This window comes from Podospora anserina, chromosome 1 (assembly GCF_000226545.1).
Source record: "Podospora anserina S mat+ genomic DNA chromosome 1, supercontig 4".
NCBI classification, from domain to species: Eukaryota; Fungi; Ascomycota; class Sordariomycetes; order Sordariales; family Podosporaceae; genus Podospora; species Podospora anserina.
The window spans coordinates 2,017,197-2,039,261 of record NW_001914853.1 but is presented as its reverse complement, the minus strand read 5'-3'; the positions used below and the strand labels follow the sequence as shown (position 1 = coordinate 2,039,261).

The 22,065-nt window shown below is 53.8% G+C and overlaps 6 protein-coding genes across 6 annotated transcripts, besides 1 other annotated feature; 4 read left to right on the top strand and 2 right to left on the bottom strand.

Moving 5' to 3' along the window:
* Positions 1 to 1,138: 1,138 nt before the first annotated feature.
* On the top strand, positions 1,139 to 1,580 carry PODANS_1_19920 (uncharacterized protein; the record flags this gene model as incomplete). The annotated part of the gene is made up of 2 exons (XM_001907421.1): positions 1,139 to 1,386; positions 1,538 to 1,580. The coding sequence occupies 2 exons, from the start codon at positions 1,139 to 1,141 to the stop codon at positions 1,578 to 1,580; spliced, it is 291 nt and encodes a 96-aa protein (XP_001907456.1).
* Positions 1,581 to 5,659: 4,079 nt separating this feature from the next.
* PODANS_1_19910 (uncharacterized protein) lies at positions 5,660 to 7,592 on the top strand (the record flags this gene model as incomplete). The annotated part of the gene is made up of 4 exons (XM_001907420.1): positions 5,660 to 5,962; positions 6,017 to 6,419; positions 6,491 to 7,413; positions 7,521 to 7,592. The coding sequence occupies 4 exons, from the start codon at positions 5,660 to 5,662 to the stop codon at positions 7,590 to 7,592; spliced, it is 1,701 nt and encodes a 566-aa protein (XP_001907455.1).
* Positions 7,593 to 8,438: 846 nt separating this feature from the next.
* On the top strand, positions 8,439 to 13,006 carry PODANS_1_19900 (uncharacterized protein; the record flags this gene model as incomplete). The annotated part of the gene is made up of 2 exons (XM_001907419.1): positions 8,439 to 11,621; positions 11,708 to 13,006. The coding sequence occupies 2 exons, from the start codon at positions 8,439 to 8,441 to the stop codon at positions 13,004 to 13,006; spliced, it is 4,482 nt and encodes a 1,493-aa protein (XP_001907454.1).
* Positions 13,007 to 14,349: 1,343 nt separating this feature from the next.
* PODANS_1_19880 (uncharacterized protein) lies at positions 14,350 to 16,023 on the bottom strand (the record flags this gene model as incomplete). Its single annotated transcript, XM_001907418.1, has 1 exon — positions 14,350 to 16,023. One exon carries the CDS (start codon positions 16,021 to 16,023, stop codon positions 14,350 to 14,352), a length of 1,674 nt encoding a protein of 557 aa, XP_001907453.1.
* Positions 16,024 to 16,733: 710 nt separating this feature from the next.
* Positions 16,734 to 16,813, bottom strand: a tRNA (tRNA-Arg).
* Positions 16,814 to 17,355: 542 nt separating this feature from the next.
* PODANS_1_19870 (uncharacterized protein) lies at positions 17,356 to 19,059 on the bottom strand (the record flags this gene model as incomplete). The annotated part of the gene is made up of 1 exon (XM_001907417.1): positions 17,356 to 19,059. One exon carries the CDS (start codon positions 19,057 to 19,059, stop codon positions 17,356 to 17,358), a length of 1,704 nt encoding a protein of 567 aa, XP_001907452.1.
* A 1,750-nt stretch (positions 19,060 to 20,809) lies between these two features.
* Positions 20,810 to 21,463, top strand: PODANS_1_19860 (uncharacterized protein; the record flags this gene model as incomplete). The annotated part of the gene is made up of 1 exon (XM_001907416.1): positions 20,810 to 21,463. One exon carries the CDS (start codon positions 20,810 to 20,812, stop codon positions 21,461 to 21,463), a length of 654 nt encoding a protein of 217 aa, XP_001907451.1.
* Between the last annotated feature and the right edge of the window lie 602 nt (positions 21,464 to 22,065).

Sequence of the window (22,065 nt, the reverse complement as noted above, 5' to 3'; positions counted from 1 at the left end):
AAAGGGGGGTTCTTGTTACGCTGTTCATTAGGGAGGTTTGTCCTGAAGTGTTTTCTTGACATTTTGCACTCTTGTAAGCACCGGGAGATGATGTCTGATGAACCTTGGGGAAGGTCTTGGGAAAGGGGGGGGGGGGGGGTTGGTTGTTGGTTTGGCTTTCTTTTTGGAATTGACTGCTAGGTTGACTGAGTATATTTATTGCCCGTGGCATTTTCCAACACTTTGGAGAGGGGGCTACTTGTCGACTAGAACCATCGAGAGTGGTAATAGGGGCTTCACTTTGAAACTATCAAACCTGTGAGGTCTGGGATGAGACGTTGAAGCTGGAACTGGCTAGACTCTTTTTCTAAAAGCTGGTGGAAAAGTTGCCGAGTTTGTTGAGACCGTTGGGGTTGTGGATTCTCCGATGTGACTTTTGATATCGTGATGCTCAAAATATGAGATGTGATGCCTGGGGGTTCGATCGAGGCGGCAGATAGGAGTTGGAAGGATGGGAGGGGTGGTGCGAAAAGGCAAGAGGAGGGCCGGTGATACCCGAGAGTATGTGAGTACCCTGCTTGCTGGGTTTTGGACTTGGACGTCGTCAAAGGCTGCTGGACTTGAACAAGGCAAAAGATTCTAAAGACATATGGCCAGAGAGTTCAAAAAAAATAAAATTTAAGAGTGGGAATCGAGACGTGCTGGACGGTCCAGTGTGTAACACTTTAGCACCCCCTTTTCAGCCTCTACCGATCATCGTTTCTCACCGGCTCGGAAGCCACGAGAATGCGGTGTATTTCTCGGGGTATTCCCCTCGGATGTTGAAAATCGCTGTTAATCGAAACAGCCTTCCGTCTTTTTACCAAGTTTACCACAAGTCATGTATGTGTCTGCATGCTTCAAAAGGTTACCGACTGCCCATCTAGTGTACCCCAAGATATGCGTAGGATGTACCCCGTGATACAGCAAAAAGCATCATCAATTTTGCGGGGAAAGAGCCTGGGGCCTTTTGACAGGCCCGCCTGCGCAAGTCCCCAGATATGTTGAGCAACCTGTTAGTGCGGATCTCAAGTATTACAATTTGGTAAGACCGGCCCTGCTGATTCGACGAGCGTTATACCGGTCGATTTTGTTTGTGCGTGAGTAAGCAATAAGAGACATGATCAAGCAGCTAGAAAACCACAGCTTACCCCCCGGGAGCAAAGCAAACAAGCAGGCGGTGTCATCCAGGGGCAAAGGCCGAGCCAACGACTCAAGGCCGTACAGGAGGCTAAGCCTGCGTTATGTTGCTGCTGCATGGACGGCCCCCTCTCCCCCACACGTACAAAACGTCGAGCCGGGTGTAGATGCGGACGATCTTGGGCTTAGCATCGATGCCTGCACATCAGACCGAGGTCACGAGACAAGGTGAGATTTTCACCTGCATGTTGAGGCTTCCGTGGGACCCTTCTCCTTGGTTGAGGTCGAAGACTGGCTGATGGCTAGGATCCGGGTCCTTCGTTTGCCTCCGTTGGGATTATTTCTTCGTCTAGTCCACAAAAATGACAGAAAGTACCAGGGAATCATTCCTCTTTTCCAGGCCTGTCCACCGGGCAGCGTGACATCGAAAGGCTCAAGAATGTGGTGGAGTTGGACTGTTATGTTCTGTGTCATTGGCGGCCCGGGGCGGCGAACTTCGCACTCACAGCTACCTATTCAGGGGTTGACGGTCAACATCTTGTCTTCGATTCTCGCCTCACCCTAACCTGCCACCACGTTCCACCGCAGCTCTTGACAGCGCTTCGTTGAGGAGCTGAGGACCAATTATGTTCACAAGATCAGACGCCACCACATCTCGAAAGTCAGAATAGTCGGTCAGGGCTTGCCGGAAACCGCTTCGCCGCTCGTTTCCTTTCTCATTCCTGACCTTGATTTTGCAGTCGGGACGGATTCTCCGCGGCTTGAGGCTGGGAGATTTTGGACGCAGCACCCGGGATCGTTGATAGTAAATGCCCACACATGTGGTGAACCCCGAACCCCACCCTCTGTACTCTCTTCTTGAGCGTCTCGTGTCGAGCTTTGCTGGATCGATGCGAGCGGTGGGCACGTGGACCGGTGCACATCTCCCATTCATTGGCTTCCACGAGGAAGCCGCGTACGTACACTGTACTCTGTCAAGAGGAGGGGGACACTCACCGTCACGTTGCAGGGCCAAGCCAGGTTGTAAAACGAGAGAATCCTCCCAGATGCAAGCTTCTGTGCCTTGCAGCGCCGAGATGGCTGGTAGTCGAGCTGAGGGCCACAGGAGGGTTGACAAAAACTTGATGAGGGGATTTCGGCCGGGCGTGGGGGTGGTTGATAAAGGACGGGATGGCAGTAACCCAGGCCTGCCATTCACTTTCAATGTCTTGCGTGTCGTCTGTTCAGGCTGAGATGCGTCATATGGCAACACACCATCAGCGGCAGGAGAAACGAGCATGGAGGAGGCTTCTGAAAGTAATCCCGGCAGGCAATACGAGGGCACGAGACTTGCCTATAGCCGTCTTGTGCAACATGTGAAAATGTCTCTGATGTTGACGGCTCCCGCGGGTTTCATTGATGTGAAAAAGACGATCGGTTGGTTTGGGCCAGGTTACATGCATGTCGACCAGCCCCTCTCTGGAGTTGGGGTTCTATCAAGATTCGGGAGAGCAAAAATTCACCTGCTCTAAATGTGTTGGCTTGCTTGGTGGGAAACCCGAGGGTTGCGACGCTTCGTGGTAAGATTCAACAGTGAAAATACCAGACAATGGCCTCACCATGATGTGAGATCTGATGAGCTTCCGGCCCAGTCTCCAAAATTTGGATGACAATTAAGGCACCCCCCTGGCCATCAAGGTGCGGCCGGTATTAAATACAACGTTCATAGCGGGGCAAGAAAGGACCCAGCAGCGCGGCTTGGCATCGGACGACAGAAGGCCGAGATTGGGCCCTTTTCTCCCAACAGACCTTCGACAGATCTTCCTCAAGTGTTCCACTGCAGCTACCCGGAATTTAGAGCTGGCCATCGAGCCGCTCGTGCAGACCAGGAGGTGAGTAGAGTCCAGCTGGGTAGGGTCGATGACTGACCTGGATACCTCAGTACACCTTTCCGATTACCGTATCTGTACTGGAGGTACCACTCCATCCCGACAAGCTCTCCCGTGCCGTCGACACACCTCCCAACTGGGGACTCCCCACGCCCACGGAGCCACTGGGCGCTGGCGGTCTGGCAGAGATGATGGAGGGTGTTACGGGCGTTGTGTGTGCGCCATTCAGACCAAGACACCCGATTCAACGTCAGGGTTGTCCTCCTGACCCTCTCGGCAATTTATGTTCATGCTGACGGCCCAATATTTCACAGAACCAGAGCTTGAGGAAGATGAATCCCGATATGCCGTGCTCTATCCGCTACCTAGCTGCGTTTATAGCCCGCCCGGGTGTAGCTGTAATCGCGAACAGGGCGCAAACAATTGCACTGTGTGACGGGTCATGGGTGCTTTGCCTGGCCTTGATCTCTATCCTCGATGATCGGGAGGGCTGTCGCCTTTCGCGGCATCTTTCAAATCTCTATCAGATACACCGACCAATCACTGAACACCAGCGCGCAGAGGATATCGACCATGTCCAGATTCTCAACGTCTGCTTCCGACGCCCAGGCCCGAACCGGAGAAACCAAGTGACCAAATCCAGCATAGGTCAAGATATCATGGGAGGCGGATCCCGCGACAATTGGAGATTGGAGAACAATCATGCCCCCAATCCACGACCACCACCTTCTCAGGAGGGTTGCAATATATCGGATTGGCATTGACCCTGACGACATGTATCAGATTTCTTCGCACGGTGAAGTCCATCTGATGCACGGTGTGACTTGCTCGGGCCACATGCAGCAACCTCTACCCTCTACATATTGCTTGTCACATCGCCATCTTTTCTGTCGCCGGCATCCCGCTTCCCCCAGTGGTAGTTTGTTGTTGAAGAAGCAGCCAGAGAGGTGCGGGGCGTTGGATGTTAGACCACTCCTCCCCACTTGCCGTTCTCGGAAAATGCATTTTAAGAAGCCGTACCGTAACATTACCGGCCACTTCACTCGCCTCGTCTATTCTTGGGTCCTGGATTTATCTGTATCGACAAGTTGTCGACAGCATTGATCATTCCTGAGAGGGCTATTTCTGAACACTGAACAAGAACATGCGGAAACCAGCAAGTCAACTGGTTGCAATTGGTGCGGCTGTTACGATACGGTGTATTTCTTCCGGTATCGTTACTAGCACCAATACCACCGCTGACAACAATCTCGAAGTGATGCAACGCAAGAATTTTTCTCTCACATCTCTGTTTCTCCCTCGTGCCCATTCTTCCCTCCACCTCACCTCGAAGTCCACCCCACTGCCGTGCACCACACACACACACACACACACGCGCGCGCGCCGGCCGACCGCCCCACGGACGGGTGACGGAGTAAGGAAACGAGGGTGGGAGCTGTCAGCGGGATGTGTGCTACCACAACAGCAGAAGCTCTCCGGGCTGTTGCGTTTTGCTTTTGGATGGGATCAACCAGGAGCGAGCCCAGACTCGGTCCGCCTGTTCAGTGTTGCCCAGCATGAGAGTCAGCTGGGTGCCAGGTCCGAGAGCCTCTTGATCCAACCATCTTCCACCACCCACCACTGGCACCTTGGCTTACCTCTCTTCTCCATCATATTCCTTCGGTAATTTGCACTTTGCACTCCCCCCATGCACCTACGGCTGTTTCCCTCTGAAAGCCCCGTGTATCTGACCATGCCGGACCGGCTCCTGCGGTTGTCCCCGCCCATCTCACCGGTCCTGCCCACCGCCTGTGGTGACTCGATCCGCTGCCGTCCTTTTGGTCTTTTGGCATGTATGTGCACACATACCGGGAGGCGTACTCAGTAGTAGTACCTCTTACATACCTCCCATCCAAGTGACCGTCAAGTGTCCACCACCACCCTTCCACACTACAAGCCCCCTTCTTTACTGGACCTGGTCTAGCTCAAACATGTTCGTCTTGATTGGAGAGAAGTGTTACTCCACCCTGATCCTGCATCTTAATCCAAATCTGGACGCGGCAACTCGTTCTTATTAAGAGGCGATACCTACCCAACAGCTTTGCTTTCCAATATCACCCACCGCATCTTTCTCGCCGAGGTCACTGGTTCGAGAGACGCCCACTATGGTCTCGTCATATGCCACCTTCTTCTGTACCTTGTCGTCATAACCTTCCAGTCTCCCCCTTTTTCTTTTTTTTTTTGCCTCGGTCACCTCTGGCCTATCACGCCCTCACCGAGATTCGTTACGAGGCTCCATTGTGGAGTTTGCTGTCAAGGTGGCAGATGGTATGCGGCTTTAGTCGTCGCTACACTCAAGAGTCACCTCATCACCACCCGCATCAGGGAAGCGGTAGGTATTGTCAAACCTACTTCTCTGTTTCTTTTGTGTGCAGTAAGGAATTGAGGCTGATTGGCACACTCAGGCAACCCAACCCCCGCCCCTTCGGTGATCACCAAAAGGGTAACCCTCTCGGTTGAGGCTCTTTTCAAAGGGCACCTATTCGGCCCGGACATAAAAAGCGTCCCAAAAGAAGCGAATCTGGCGGAAAGGCACCCACTTTGCGTCTATAGGGGTCACAACGGGGCCTCGAAATCTCAAAGGCGACATCTGCATGTCGGCAACCCGTCTTGCGAGGGCAGCCAAGCCCTTTGGCCGCTCTCTCACTTGCTTGAACAGCACAGGCAAACAACGCTTCAGCACAAGTGCCATTCGTCGCACTTCCACCTCCGGCAGCAGTGAACAGCCTAGGCAAGCTTCAGTATGGTCGTACTCGGGTGTCATGGCCGTTGCGGCGACTGCCGGGTTGTTTGGATGGGGCATGTCTGAGTTCCGGCATGGGAGTCTTCCCAAGACCATGCTGTTTGATAGCTTGTACGCCTATCCTAGGTATGCGAGCATGCATGAGATGGAGCAGGTACGTTCTTGATAATCATCCAGCTCACACGTCATGCGTCTGACCAAGGATAAGGCCCTAAGAGAAATCCGACAAGAAATCGGCGGCGCGGAAGACATCATATCCACTGACCCCGACGACCTCCACGCTCACGGGTACTCGGAATGGTCGACTTCCAACCCTGAGGGGCTCCCAGTCGCGGTGGCCTACCCGCGCTCTACAGAGCAGGTATCCACTATCGCTCGCATTTGTCACAAGTATCGTGTCCCAATCATTCCGTATTCTGGCGGTTCCAGTCTCGAGGGCAACTTCTCGGCACCTTTCGGGGGCATCAGCGTCGACTTTGCCTACATGGACAGGATCGTCCAGTTCAACAAGAACGACATGGACGTGGTGGTGCAGCCGAGCATTGGCTGGCAGGATTTGAACGAGCAGCTGGCCAAGATGGAGAGCGGGCTCTTCTTTCCTATTGATCCTGGTGAGTTATTTCCCCCCCCCCTTCAAAAACAACACTGCTTCTGAATGTGAAAGATATTGACAGCCATCTAGGGCCAAGCGCCAAAATAGGCGGCATGATTGGCACCAACTGCTCAGGCACCAATGCGGTGAAGTACGGCACGATGAAAGACTGGGTCATCAACTTGACTGTTGTTCTTGCAGACGGAACAGTGATCAAAACGCGGCGTCGTCCGCGCAAGTCTTCTGCTGGGTACAACCTCAACGGTCTGTTTGTTGGCTCGGAGGGCACATTGGGTCTTGTCACAGAAGCCACGCTTAAGCTCGCTGTCATCCCGGAGGAGTTTTCGGTAGCGGTCGTGACTTTCCCTTCCATTCGTGACGCTGCTTCCGCGGCGGCAGAGGTCATGCAAACGGGCATTCCTGTCGCGGCAATGGAGATCATGGACGAGGTGCAGATGAAGGTGGTCAATATGGGTGGTGCCACCGCGCCGAGGGTGTGGAAGGAGATGCCGACGCTGTTTTTCAAGTTTTCTGGGACAAAGGCAGGAGTGAGGGAGAATATTGGTCTGGTACAGAAGATCACAAAGGCGAATAAGGGGAGCAATTTTGAGTTTGCGAAGGATGCCAGAGAGCAGAAGTTGCTTTGGTCAGCGAGGAAGGAGAGTCTGTGGAGTATGTTGGCTCTCAGAAAGGAAGGGGAGGAGGTCTGGAGCACGGATGTGGCGGTGCCATTTAGCCGGTTGGCGGATATCATTGAGGTGAGCAAGAAGGAGATGGATGAGTTGGGATTGTTTGCGAGTATATTGGGCCACATTGGGGATGGGAATTTCCACGAGAGCATTATTTATAATCGGCGGGACAAGGCTGAGGTGAAGAAGGTGGAGGCGTGTGTGAAGAATATGGTGAAGAGGGCGTTGGAGATGGAGGGAACGTGTACGGGAGAGCATTCGATCGGGTGGGGCAAGAAGGAGAGCTTGCTTTGGGAGGTGGGAGAGGATACATTGGGGGTGATGGTGAGTTTTTTTTCTATTTTTTTCTATTTTTATTTTTTTATTATTTTTTTTTAATTTTTTTTAATTTTGTAATGCTTCAATGGATGTGTAAGCTGACTTGCCAACAGAGGGCTATCAAGATGGCGTTGGACCCAAATTGGATTATGAATCCGGGCAAAATCTTTGACAGGCAAAGCTAGAAAAAATGCATCGACGGAATACGAGATACGGAGTACGAACATGTTTCTGAGCATTTTTATACGGCATTGGGCGACCATTGATCACGGAGCATTGGAGGTGATAGCGAAGAGGAGAAGGGTCTGCATTGCATACATTGGTGGCTCGGTGGAAGAGCATAGGGGGCAATGGAAGCGGGCTGGTGAGGTGTTGGATGCACAGTCGTCAATGGGGGCTTTCAGCATTGGGTGGGCAGATCCCAAAAGTTTGTTTGTTCTTGCTTTTTGTTTTATATTGGAACTGGGTGTTTTTATTTTGGTCTTGTTTACAGCCGTGTTGCTGTCGTTGGATCAAGAGCTGGAAGAGTGCTCTTGGACACTGTTAGGTGTCAGAAGACGAAGATGGGAATTTGGAGAGAAGGGATATCAGGAAGGATTCGGGTGGCTTTTGTGAATTTAGGTATGTTATCGCAATGGAATTCAGATTGATACTGCCTGGAGGGCTAAGAGAGAGAGAGAGAGAGAGAGAGAGAGCGAGAGAGAGAGAGAGAGAGCGAGAGAGAGAGAGAGAGAGCGAGAGAGAGAGAGAGAGAGGGAGCGGTTACTTGCAGATTATGCGACACAAACTGCGCAGGCAAACGGGTGGTGACTGCCTTGCAAGACCTACCTAGTAGTTTACAGATACGCTCCTTCCCATCGACCTGGAAACAACGATCCAATCTCAAAGTTGGCAAGCGCGTGATTACTACCTCAAATGGTCTTCCCTCTCACCTTATTTTTTACTTCAATCTTTTCACCCGATCATCACTAAAGCCCTCATCCTCTCTCCAACCCCCCCCCCCCGGCACGCCCTATTATCCAACTCCTACAATGCTCCCCTCGTTCATCGCTGAAGGGCGACCACCATCCGTGGGCCCCTCCTCAAGTCAGTCCGGAAAGGGTGCGGATGTCGAGCTTGACAGGAGTTCACGATCTTCTACCTCGGAGGATGTTCCCCCGATGATTCGCCACACCAGAGGGCCTATCCAGCGCCCGTTTCGCCAACAGCGACCTGGGGCTGCCGGTGCTTGGAGTCGATGTAGCAGCGACCAGTCCGGTGGACAATCTCGTAGTGCCCTCCGTCCGTCTCGTCCACAGTACAACCAAAACAAGCAGCGTGCATCAACCGTGATGGGCCCCCGGCAGCCAGCCATTATTCCCCTTGAATGGGGTCAGCGAAAGAATGTCCTCGTCATACTTAGCGATGTCCCCGAGGGCACTTCTCCTTGGGATTTGAAGCAGTACTTTAGTGGTTACGGCAACGTTATCTACGTGGAGCTGGACGAGAGCGTGAGGAGACCCAGGGCGGGCAAAGTACGATTCGAGCCTCCCCCGAGAGACACCAGCTTTATAGATAATGGGAGGTGCAAGATCTTGGTCAAAGGCATCCCTCACACTATAGACGCCCATTTTGCCTCTCAGTACCGATACGAATCGAATACAATCAAGTCACCGCTGGGAAACGTGTGCGCGGAAAAGATGGAGCTGGGTCTTGACAAGTTTGTTTTCGGGCTTTTGACCGAGCCTACGGTTTACATGGGGAAGAAGGAGATCCCTCGTGCTGCCAGTCTCAGTCTCAAGGTGGACTTTAAGCGGAAGAAGCTCGTTATCAGCTTTCCGCTGAAGATTGAGCAGGACTGGGAAGCATTCCGGATTGAGATCAAGTTTGGAGTTATCAAGCATATTTATCGGGTGGATGCCGCCCCAGAGCGCACCGTCTTGGTTCTGACCCTGGTGGACTCCCCGCTCTTCTGGAAGAGAAGGACGAACGAGGATGGTTCTGCTTGGGCAGATCGAACGACGTGGGAGCAGAATGAGATGTGGTGCCGGGCTGTCAATGTCACCGACAGGAATGACAAGAGCAGCGATCGAAAGCCGGTGTCTCTTGACGAGTATTCCAATACAATCGACTTTGGCCGATGGACGACGTATTGGATCGAGCTGAGCTATGCCAACCTCGCCACGTGGAGCAAGATTGAACATGACCTCCGAGACTGGAACATCAAGACGACTGACGCCACTTTTACGCAGACACCAAACCGAGAGCCTGAGCTTTGGTCTATTCTCAGAGAGTCCGAAGTGGTTTCTTCCACTGTTCAGGCAAACTCATGGGCGGCAGATTTGGCTGCTCTTGGGCAGACACGACCATCTTTCTCCCGTTCGACGTCAGGTATCAGCTGGAGGTTTGCATCTCCCAGGGCATCCTGTGCGAATACAGCATTGGGCGTGAGTTTCTGGAGAAGCTGCTCGAGCTTGCAGATCCCTAAGGGTCAAGACCCTCAGCGAGCACGTTTGGTGCTGGAGTATGCCGCGGATATGGGAAGGAAGATCTGGGATCCGGTGAGTCTGCTTACCGATGTAGGGGCGTTGACTTACTACCCGACCACACTCCGGCTGCCTCATTACTGCGCTCTGGTGCGGAAGGTTATGGTTACGCCGACCAAGATCATATTCAGCACTCCCACCGTCGAGACGACCAACCGAGTCATTCGGCATTACTGGACTTTTCAGAATTACTTTATGCGCATTCAGTTCACGGATGAGCAGCTGGAGGGGAGGGTGAGAGGGAGCGATGCTGACAGGGATGATGACCTCTATACCCGCGTTTATCGAGTCCTCTTTTGGGGCATTCGCATGGGGAAGTGGCACTGGAAGTTTCTGGCGTTTGGGAACTCCCAAGTCAGAGAAAATGGAGCTTTCATGTTTTGTCAGCCTGATAGTCATGCGGGGGACATGGTGCCCAGTTGTGATGACATTCGCAGGTGGATGGGCAACTTTGAACATATCAAGGTGGTTGCAAAGTATGCGGCCCGGCTAGGGCAGTGTTTCTCGACCACGCGTGTGTTGAGGGGTGGAACATTCCCGCCCATCGTCGAGATCGAAGACATCAACACCGCGGACGGCAAGCACTGCTTTACTGATGGTGTGGGGAGGATTTCTCCTCTGCTCTCCAGGCTGGTGGCCGAAGACTGGCAGGTATATCCACCACCGTCAGCGTACCAATTCCGCATGGGCGGCTGCAAAGGAGTCCTGGTTGGTTGGAAGCACGCCAAGGGAACGGAGGTTCACATCCGGCCGTCTCAGGAGAAGTTCTCGGCTGCGTACAATGGTCTGGAGGTCGTCCGGTGTTCCAGCTTTTCATGCGCCACGCTCAACCGGCAGACCATCACGATCCTGTCGTCGTTGGGTGTCCCGGACCACGTGTTCGTTGATCTGATGCGCGAGCAGCTATCCAGATTTGACAGGGCCATGACGGACGGGAAGAGCGCGGTGGACATGCTCACGTCGTTTGTGGACGAGAACATGACCACGGTTAGCATCGCGCGCATGATCAAGAGCGGGTTTATGGACTCGAACGAGCCGTTTGTCAAGACTGTTTTGCAGCTGTGGCGGGCTTGGTCTTTGAAGACGCTCAAGGAGAAGGCGAGGCTGGCGGTGGAGAAGGGGGCTTTTGTGCTGGGGTGTGTGGACGAGACGGGGACGCTGAGGGGGCATTCGAAGGCTACGGAGGGGAGGCAGAGGATACGGCGGGATCAACTTCCTCAGATCTTTTTGCAGATTCCTGATCGAGATGATCCGAGCGGATACAAGGCTATTGCTGGGTTGTGTATTATTGGTCGCAACCCTTCTCTGCACCCCGGGGATATTCGCGTGGTGGAAGCGGTGGACGTTCCGGCGTTGAGACATCTTCGTGATGTGGTGGTTTTTCCCCTCGAGGGCGACAGAGATGTGCCGAGCATGTGCTCAGGGGGTGATCTGGACGGGGATGACTTTTTTGTCATTTGGGACGAGAAGCTGTTGCCAACGGAGTGGTCGCATCCTCCTATGGACCACACGCCTCAGCCACCTGTGACGAGTGACTCGAAGAAGTCGATCATGGAGAGTTTGGCCTCGTTTTTTGTGTTGTTCATGAAGAACGACAGGTTGCCTTTTATTGCGCACGCTCATCTTGCGACGGCGGATGCGGAGCCGCAGGGGGCGAAGAGTGAGAAGTGTTTGAAGCTTGCCGAGATGGTATGTTTGGGTTGTGGGTTGTGGCTGTTGAATGTTGGGTAGCTGCTAACTGATAGTAGCACTCGGTCGCTGTTGACTATGTCAAGACGGGCGTCCCGGCAGAATGGAGCAAGAAGCTAAATCCAAGATCGTGGCCTCACTTCATGGAGAGACAGAAGGGCAGTTACCACTCCAAGACTGCTTTGGGACAGCTCTATGACATGGTTCACACGCAAGACTTTGACTCGACGAAGAACTACCAGTCGCCGTTTGACAGACGGATTTTGTCTCGGTATATGCTCGATCAGGAGGTGTTGAAAACAGCACGCAAGATCAAGACGCAATACGACATTGCCATGCGTAGAATCCTCGGCATGCTCGAGATCCGCACCGAGTTTGAAGTCTGGACCGGGTTCGTCATGTTCAAGCCCCGAGTCGGGTCCGACTACAAGGTTCAGGAGAAAGTCGGCAGGGAGGCAGCCGCGCTCAGGGAGCAGTTCCGGGCCGAGTGCATCAAGGCGGCGGGAGATCGGCACTTTGAGAAGCTGGGGCCGTTTGTGGCGGCCATGTACCAGGTCACCTGCGAGGAGATGCGGATTGCGCTGTATCAAGCTCGTCAGCCGCAGGTGCTCGCAGATGGGACGATCAATGCGAGGAGGATCACGGCGAGGTCGATGCCGTTGGTGACGTTTCCTTGGCTTTTCCCCGATGAGCTGGGACGGATTGTCAATGGGAGGGAGAATGGTTTGATTGATTTGGGGATGGGGAATAAACTCAAGATGCCGAGGACGCAGGAGGTTGTCAATAGGGAGGGTTTGGTGGTGGAGGATGATGAACATCAGTCTGATCTCCGGGATATCGACTTTCTCAAGATGGCGGATGGGAGAATTGTGCACCGGGGGGAGATTGTGCATTTCTTTCAGCACGACGATGATGGTGATGAGCAGCAGCAGGAGAGCGTTGCTCAGTTCGAGACGGAAGGGGAGCCTACTTCGGCGTCGGAGGCTGAGTTGATTGCGGGGTTAGAGTCTGTCGTTATTACGCCGCGGGAGGAGCTGCTTGTGCCGGTGGAGGAGCAGAAGGATTTGTTGAGTGAGGATGATAGGGGGACGGTAACCAGGGATTTGCTGAATGATGATGATACAGGGACGGTGAAGCCGGGGGATGATCTGCTGAGTTCGAGCCCGGTTACTGTGAGGAGTTTGGGGGTTGGGGTTGGGGAGGGTAAAGGGAAGCAAAAGATGCTTCCGCCAACGCTGGGGGATTTCTTTGCGGTGAAGAAGGAGGAAGAAGAGGAGGAGATTGGAGAGCAGTCGGAGGGGGAGGAGGAGGAGGTTGAGTATGAGGAGGTGGTTGTGGTACCGAAGCAGGAGACAGCGCTGGGGAAGTTGGCGAGGTTTCTTTAGGGGTGAAGTGAGGAAGCGACTGAATTTGCTTGGATGACTGGGTTTTGTATGGCTATTTAAGCGCGAGCGCAATGAGGTTTTTGAGTTTCGGGTTTCGGTGTCATATGACATGTGAAGCTGTTCATCGAGGTATTGTATCCGTGAGGCCAGTAGCCCCTGAATGCCAAGGCTTTAGGGTGAAAACATGGGACTGAAGGCATCACCACAACTCATCGCATCTTCTGAGCAAGACATGTCTCCGCCATCCACTACATCGTAATAACCAACAGCAAAAATGACCTCACACAGTCATGACCAAGGCCGTAGTGCTTGGTAGGCCAGGTAGCCCCCTGACTTCGTGCCAGAAGTAACCGAAGAAGAAGGGCTTGGTGTCATCGTCCGATATGTGAGGAACCATTGTGTGTCTGGTGATGTTCGGTAGTGAAACTTTAACGTGAGCTTTAGTCGGCCGAGATACTGGATGAGGAGTTGGGAGAGGGAGGGTGGTGGAAGGCTGAAGAGAAAGGTGGTCGGGATGGATGTCGAGAGACGGCCGCCAAGTTGGGAGAAGAAGGGCGGGGGAGTGTATTGAGCAGCATCCGTCGAGAATGCACCCGGCGAGGCTGGAGGGCATCGGGTGGGATGGGGGTGATGGGAAGCAGTTGACGTTCAGAGTTGAGAGTCGAGAGAGAGAAGGAGAGAGGGAGAGAGACGCGGCAGCTTCGCAAAGGGTTGAAAGATATTTTTCTATTGATCGTTCGTTGTTAGTTAATAATCCATCATGATGGTTAAAAGTAAATTACTTCGGCTCGTGGGTCTCTGCATTCATAAGAAAGAATCGATATTCAGGAAAAAGAAAAGTCGAAAGATAATCGCAAGATATAAAAAAAGAAAAAAAAAGGGGGGGGGAAAAGAGGAAAAAAAAGAGAAAAAAAAGAGAAAAAAAAAGAGAAAAAAAAAGAAAAGAAAAGAAAAAAAAAGAGTTCCGCAGCATGACCCGGTCTTGAGTCGAACCCGTAGGGTGCGCTCAGATCTGGTGTCAGTCTGCGGAATCTCTCCGGGTGCGTTGGTCGTAGCAGTATGCAGAGCGTCCTCTCATACCACTACGCCACCCAACCCTGGAGGCGTCCCTCGTGAGAGTTGTTCTCGAACTCGACCGTTAAGTTATATCCCCGGGAGCAACTCCACACCCACAGAGGCGCCCACACAGGCAACCACCCAGCCCTATACCTTGACCAGTCCAGCAGCAGGTCGCTGCATCACTTTCCAAAGTAAACAACATTTTTGATTGATAACTCACAACACTCTCCATACAAACTAACCTTACACCGCTCATACCAAAAGCAGTAAGCTCCAAGGCCCCTTCAAAACACCCCAATAGGATACACCCCCGGAATATTCCCCGTATCCGGCCTGATAACCGGCACACTCTCATACGCCCTCGCCTCCACCGTCCCATTAGTAAACGGCGGCATCCTCCTCACAGGAAACTTCTCAGCAATATGATTCGCGATATTCAACAGCAACCCCTCCGCAAACGGCCTCCCCAGTATCTCCATCCCTATCGGCACACCAATCGGCGCGTCCTCCGACGGAGGCGAGAAGCCCGCCGGTACGTGAACCACCGGCCGCCCAGTCAACGCGGCCAGAATCCCATTCCTCCCGCTCTGAGACGGGGAGCCAATCTTGACGACGAGGTTTTTTTGCTGGGGATAGATCAACGCGTCGAGGTTGTTCCTGACAAAGGTTGCGTCCAATGCTTGGGTGAGGTCCTGGATTTTGCGGAGGGAGTCGAGATAGGCTGTGTTAGCGGTGGAGGAGACAAGGGAGGATCGAATCATGCCTGACTGGCCCGGGATGACGAGGAATCTGCCGCTGTTGTACAGCTCGGCGAAGCTGCCTGGGCGAGGGGAGCCGCCGAGTCGTGGCCGGGCGAGGTAGGCGTCGAGGACCTCCCTGAACTCGTAGATTTGGACGTCGAGGGCTGCAAGGGTGACAGTGTTGTAGATGGATTCGGTGATGTTGACAACTGTGGCACCGGCTCCTTTCAGCTTTTCTACCATGTCAGCCATGACATCGTTGACCGGAGTCGTCTCGGCAGAGGCGGTATGGTTCAAGAAGCCGTCTAGAAAACCGAACCGTCGACCCGTCAGACTACCACCATACAACGAGGCTGAATAGTCCCTGCCCCGCACCTCTGGCGGGACCAAGGCCGTGACGTTATCATTGGGGTCAAATCCCACACTTGCCATAACAGTCAGCGCAACAGCCAGATCCTTCGGATTGCGAGCAATCGCGCCAACAGTGTCCTGTGTGAAGCTGACGGGGATCACTCCGGCACGAGAAATCAGGCCCCTCGTAGGGCGAAAACTAAACAACGAGCCCGCATTGGCAGGACTTCTCAGCGAGTTTACCGTGTCAGTCCCCGTGCCAAAGATGGCGAAGTTGGAGGCCACCGCTGCTCCAGCCCCCCCACTGCTTCCTCCTGGCGTCCGAGTCTTGTCGTACGGGTTGACGGTCTGGCCGCCCAGAGACGAGACGGTCAAGCCCTCAAGAGCCATTTCGTGGAGGTTTGCCTTGCCGAGAATGACAGCACCGGCGTTTCTCAGAGCTGTGACGGTCGGGGCATCCTCCAACGGCTTGCTGTTGGCAAGGTCAAGGCAAGCCCCCGTTGTGTTCGTCCCGACAGCATCGTAGTTATCCTTGAGCACCACTGGGATGCAAAAAAGCGAGCCCGTGACGTTGCCGGCGGCAATCCGCTCGTCCAGCTTGTTCGCGATCGACAACGCCTCTGGGTTCAGCGAGATGATGGCATTGACAGTTGGGTTGAACTCCTCGACACGCGCGATGAACGCCGAGACAATCTCTCTGCAGGTAGTGATTTGGGTGAACAAGGCATTGTGCACACTGTCGATACTAGCTTCTCGGACATCAAACGCATTGCTGAGCGCCCATGCAGGAGACTCAGAAAGCCAAGCAAAGGCTACGAGTTGGATCAGAAGATGGTTCATGACTCGTGATATGGAACAAGCTGCCATCTTGGAAGGTGTAAGATGTTGTATTCTATGATTCTAACGTGTAACCAAGGACTACGACTGACCTTTATGGCTGAACCTGCCCGTCCAAAATGTTGCTTCTTAGGTTTGCGATATGCGGTGGCTGTCCGTCCAGGAGTGTAAGCGCCCCGCAGTGATCCAGAGTCACTCATCAATCGGATCAAGATGTGATTCCGATGATGGGAGCTGTGGTGATACGCTTCGGCGTGGGGGCCGAGTCTGCCCGGCGTATGGACCGAAATCGTCCCGTGATGAGTGGATCACCACTTGTAGTCCATCTCGCGGGTCAGCAAAGGCGTGGTTGAAGCGTCGAATGGGGAAGCTCGTAAGATCCGCTGTGTCATCATGGGCCGTAAAGAAAGAGCCGAAGGAATATGTGATGTGAACATGAGCCTCAACAAAGGCATCGTATCAGTTGTCAATGTCCATTCGGTCTCTCTTCCCGATGAAGCTAGTGTGGTGTGGTGTGGTGGTTCGTCTTTGGCCAACCAGCAGTCTTGGAAGGTAGTGCATTATGTAAGCTTCGACAAGGAGCTCACGTGAGCACCCGATTCTTCAACGGGCTCAAGACTTGGGCGCAGGCAAAAATGAATTGTATGAGAAACACAAGGAGAGAGTCAAAAATGATGAAGAACACCGCCGCCGACGGGACTCGAACCTATTTCTCAACTGTTGGTCAATTTTCAATGTGGTGCCAGCTGGGATCGAACCCCTAACGTACCCGCAGTCTTCAGCTTAGGAGGCTGACGAGTTACCATTTCTCCACGAGGGCTGCACGCAGACCACTTTTTTGTTGCTTTGGTGGCGGGTGCTAGAGTTTAAGTACCGTGTTGAGTCTATGGAACGTGGTGAATCTATGGAACGTGGTGAGTCTATGGAACGTGGTGAGTCTATGGAACGTGGTGAGTCTATGGAACGTGGTACCTGGTGGAAACGACGACACTTGGTCAGGTGGAAGGCACGGCTGGCTGGTTGGGATGGGGAAGAGCGTGGAGAGTGTACCTTATCTATACAATGGATAATGGGGCGCTGAGAGGCTTCCCGGGGTCCAAATTCTGGTGTTTGAGAATGGATAGGGGGGCATGTATGGCAGAACCTAATCTTTTCTCCGCAGGTGTCAACTTGGAACCTCGTCTGTCGTTCTGGAAGCCCTGAAGAGAGCCACGCAAAGAGAGAGAGAGAGAGAGAGAGAGCAAAAAACCCTTGTTGTTTCCTCATGTTTAGGTACAGTCCAAATGTCACACTAGATGTCTATGGTCAACATGTTCACGTGAGAATAGATACAACGAAACCTCACCTCTTCCCCTCGGCCAACTAAAGCTCACTCTTCTCCACCTTCGACGAGGTCATGGTCTTGGCCTTCACCGACCCAGGTGGCGTCTTCAACCCGAACAACACCAGAGCACTCACCACCGCAATGCCCGTCGCACCGAGGGTGTAGGCTGTGCCTCTCCCGGCCCACCAGTACACACTGGTGAACAGAATTGGCCCCAGGCCCCTTCCGAGCTGGCCCCAACTTCTCATAACACCCAGCTTCCTGCCGCGTTCATCCTCGCTCGCCTCGAAACTGCTCAGGGCGTTCAGGCCAGAAACAACAGTAGCCGAAGTGGTAGCGAGGCATGTCGCAGCCAGATACAGACCACCGACGGTGGTGATGCGACCGAGCATGGCAAAGGCAGCAAGGCAAGCCAACACGCCAGTCTTGACCGAGAGGAGCGGTGGAAGACGGCGAGTGACACCTCCCTGGAGGAGAGAGGCAACAAGACCAACATAGCCAAGCAGGCGACCATTACTGGCCGAGGAATATCCAAACAGATCATACGTCATGAAGGGCAGAGAGAATTCCATGCCGGAGAAGAACAGCAAGAAAGTGAAGTGGATAAAGTTGAGGAGAAAGTGAGAGTTGGTTCTGCGAATCGGCTTGGCCTCCGACTTGGTGCTCTTCTTGTCTGCGCCGGTCAACTTGGGGAGGGTCTCGGGAAGAGAGAACCAGAGGTAGACGGTCTCGGTAACGATGAGGAAGAGCGAGAACGAGGCAGCAGTAGCGAAAGGGTTGGCTGCCACGGTGGGAACCGTAGAGAGGTAAGCACCCAGGGCCGGACCGAAGGTGAAGGCAATGGAGAAGCATGCGCCGATGAGGGCCATGGTGGAGCCGCGGGAGGTGTCATCGGAGATGTCGGTTGCAATGGCGGTAGCGATCTGGATGTTGCCTTCGGAGAGACCGCCTACAACTCGGGAGGCGAGGAAGGTTCGGAAGTCGACAGCAACAACCCAAAGAAGGACAGAGAGAATGTTGCCTGCCATGCTGGCGAGAAGAGCAGTGCGCCGGCCATGGCGATCAGATAGGTGACCAATGATGGGGGAGGCAAAAGCTTGGAGAAGACTAAAGGGTACACAAAATGTCAACACAGGAGAACTCATACGCCAGCAAAAAAAGCGGGTTGCATACGAGAACAAGCTTCCCAGAGCCCCGCCCAGCAGCACAATATCATATCGGGACTCAATCGGACGCGCAAAGGCGGCCTTGTACGCATTGAGGTAGCCCAGCACGCCGGAAAGCAGAGTCTTGGATGCCGGGGCGGAAGCATCGAGCGGTGCCTCAGCGTTGCGGTAGAACTCGAGCAGTTTCGGGAACAGGGGCAGGATGAAGGTAAAGGAGAGCTGCCGGCAAGTAAGAGCTGTCAGCATGCGTACAAGTGCCAGGCACCCCCAAGACCCAAGACAAAATAAAATGTTATGCTTACCAAGTCTAACAGCAGGGAAACAAAGATGACCCTCAAAACCCTTTTCCGGGTCGCGGCATCTACGGCTGGTGCCATGTCCCTGAACCCGCGGGGCAGGCCTTCTTGCTGTGCTTCTGTATTTGCTTACTTTGCCAGATGTTGGTGTCGCAACTTGGCGAGTCGCAAAGTGATGAGCGGCGGTGATGATGTAGGGAGTGTCTGAATAAGCAGGTCTGTGTAATCGTACAATCTCGCCCTGCACAGTTAATGATAGTGTAGAAGGGCAACAGAACATTCCAAGTTACCGGAAACCCGGGCGCATCAAATTAACAGATCTGCCAACATGGAAACCAATATGTGGCCGAATTGTCGCAGCATCAAGCTGTCTGTCAATGGCGCGGAGCATAGCATCAGCCACAGCGCCCCGCTGGCCCTTCTGAGCCTTCAGCCACATTGATCTTCAGCAGGGTGGTGCCTGGTGAGTAAGCCAGCCACGAGCGAAGAGACATGGCAGACAACTTCTTCTCATCCCAATCTTTTATCTTCTATCAGCCACGTCAGTTCAGTATCCGGTCTCTGGCCTCAGGGATACGCCGAAAAGACGCCAGAAGCCCTTGTTTCACAGAGGTGTTCTTAGGCTTCCACTGTGTCACCTGGTCGTCGAAACTGGTGGCCCTCATGGTTGTGCTACCCAGATGATGGTCTTTGATCGACCGAATGTTGAGCCCATGTCGTCCTATGGTCCCGTCATTCCCATTTGGATGAATGAAGAATTCATGGAGAAGCTCGCCTCCACGCCTCTTATGAAGAGAAGGACAACTGGGTTTTACCACGCGCCGTCGCCAGCCAACGAACAGTCGACTGTGCCTGATCACACTTGTGCCGTCGTTTCCCCTCCTTCCTCTTAGGGTGTTGATGTGCCTGCTCTGCACTGCGTGGTGGTGGTGTGTTTCCCCTTGGCTGACGAATGTGATGCATCCATGGTTGTCTGGCAGATTCCCCGCTCCTAGACCGGATGCCGTCCAACTCCCACTGGACAGCACTGCCGACTGCGGTGAACCACTTCCCCCAGACTTTGGGGAGGCTGATGACGGGTTCAAGCAGACCATAATCCACGGCGTTGTGTCGTGGTCAACCCGGTCGGCCGTGTTGATATCAATGTCTCTGCTCTCAGACCACTGCCGATGTCGTTGTGTCAACCTCCGGCAGCCATGGGAAGCCAGGGCAGTTGCTTCCGAGGGGGGGCGGGAGGGAAGAAGTTGGAAAACAAGCTCAGCTCAAGCCATCCGCCGTGAGCTTGGGTTGTGTTCAAATGCAGGGGCACACTGCTGTGCCCTCCACCAACGCTGGCCCCAGAGCAACCAATGCAGGCACCGATTGTCGACTGGACGATCGGGGGTCACATCGTTTGGGAGGCTTCGTCCGTCGCGTCATCCGGCACCTCTACTCACCAGCTGACGCAAGGGCCGAAAGACGCCACTCAGGGGTACTGTTCTTCCCTCTTTGTCTTTTCCCCCTCCAGGACAGGCTGCTCTGCATGTCTCTCTCCGTCATGCAGTCGGTTTTTCTTGTCTGTTGGGGCCATGGATCAGCTTAATATGGAAGTTGATTGCCAGGCACACCTTATATTCTTTAGCCGCCAAGCTCCCACATGCAAAGGGTACCTTGTTGGCCTTGTTTATCTCACCAAACCAGGTGGCATACATGATGTACACCACACTACACAGCAAGTTCGTGCGAAACCTGCTACCCCCCCCCCCCCCCTTCCCCCTGAGAGATCTGCGCTTTCGAATTGGACAGACTTGGTGATGGAGGGACGGTCCCGATCGTCGCCCCTTGTTGCTTGCTGTTGTCTGCCGTGCTGCAGTTGCTGATTCTCCCAGCCCCTTAGCACCCCACCAGGAGTTCCCTCGCACGAGTATTTTAGAGGGCATCCCCTCTTCTGATTTTGCCTTTCTGCTTTTTCTGTTCCTAACCCTCAGTGCCTACGGTACCATTCACTCGTTCCTGTCTCTCGTTCTTCAACAGAGGTATCTACCATCACAATGAGGACCACAGTCGCCACCCTTCTCACTCTGGCTGCCCATGTGGCGGCCCACGGAGATGAATATCACGACGAGGCACCTTCCTTCTCTCTCGGTGGCCCCGTTGACAACCCGTTCGTGGGCAAGTGGACCACCAGCACCGTCTGGGCGACCACCACCCGCACCATCACCTCTTGCCCACCAGTCAACCCCGACTGCCCGGCTCACTCGACGGTTCTCACCACTGTTACCATTCCTGTCAGCACAACCATCTGCCCCGTGACGGAGACCGAGGCTCCTCCCCCTCCTCCACCTCCCACGACCGTGGTGCCCCCTCCTCCTCCACCTCCCCCGTCGACAGTCACGGCTACCACGCCCACACACGCCCCTCCTCCCCCCCCTCCTCCCCCGCCCCCGCCTCTTCCGGTGACCGAGACCCCGGCCCCTCCCCCGCCGCCTCCTCCTCCGGTCACCGAAACCCCAGCTCCTCCCCCTCCTCCTCCTCCTCCTCCCCCGGTCACCACCCCGGCCCCTCCTCCTCCTACCACCATCGGAACCATCATCCCGCCTCCTATCACAACCACAACCGGAAGGCCAGTTACCGCCGGAGCTGCAACCATGCAGAAGGCAGGCGGAGCCCTGGCTGTCATCGCCGTCGCCGCTGCCCTCCTTTAAGCAAAGCAAAATCACCTCTTCGGCTTTGATATGAAAAGGCTCATGGATTAATGACTGGGATTTTCCACGGGATTGGATTGATGATGGATGGACCGACATTATTCACTTTTTTTTTTCTTCATGCCATGTACTAGCGAGCGTTGGGCTTATACCTAAGCAAAGTTCAGCAAAAGCAAAACTTCATAGATATGAGACATGTTTTTTCCTTCTGAATGGGTAGTTTCTTGTGATTACTTGAGAGGGGAAGGGGGAAAAAAAATCATGAGAACAGTAATACTTTTAGTATTTTGCACACATTTTACTTTGGTTTAATTGGTGATGCTGTTGCCCAATGCCCCTTGACCCATCTATGCCAGGTATGTATTGTGTCCACATCGCAACATAATGCTGAAAAGAATGTTTCCACAAAACATACCAACCTCATCTCTTTCTTCTCCCAAGATGCACGTTATACGAAACCTCAACCCCCCCCCCCCCCCCCGACAAACCCAAGCCACAATCAACAGCTACACTAAACAAAATCAGACGGAGACAAACCTCACCTCCCAGCCCTCTCGTCGCAGACATGGAGCATGGAAGATGCCAGTAAACTCCCCCCCCCC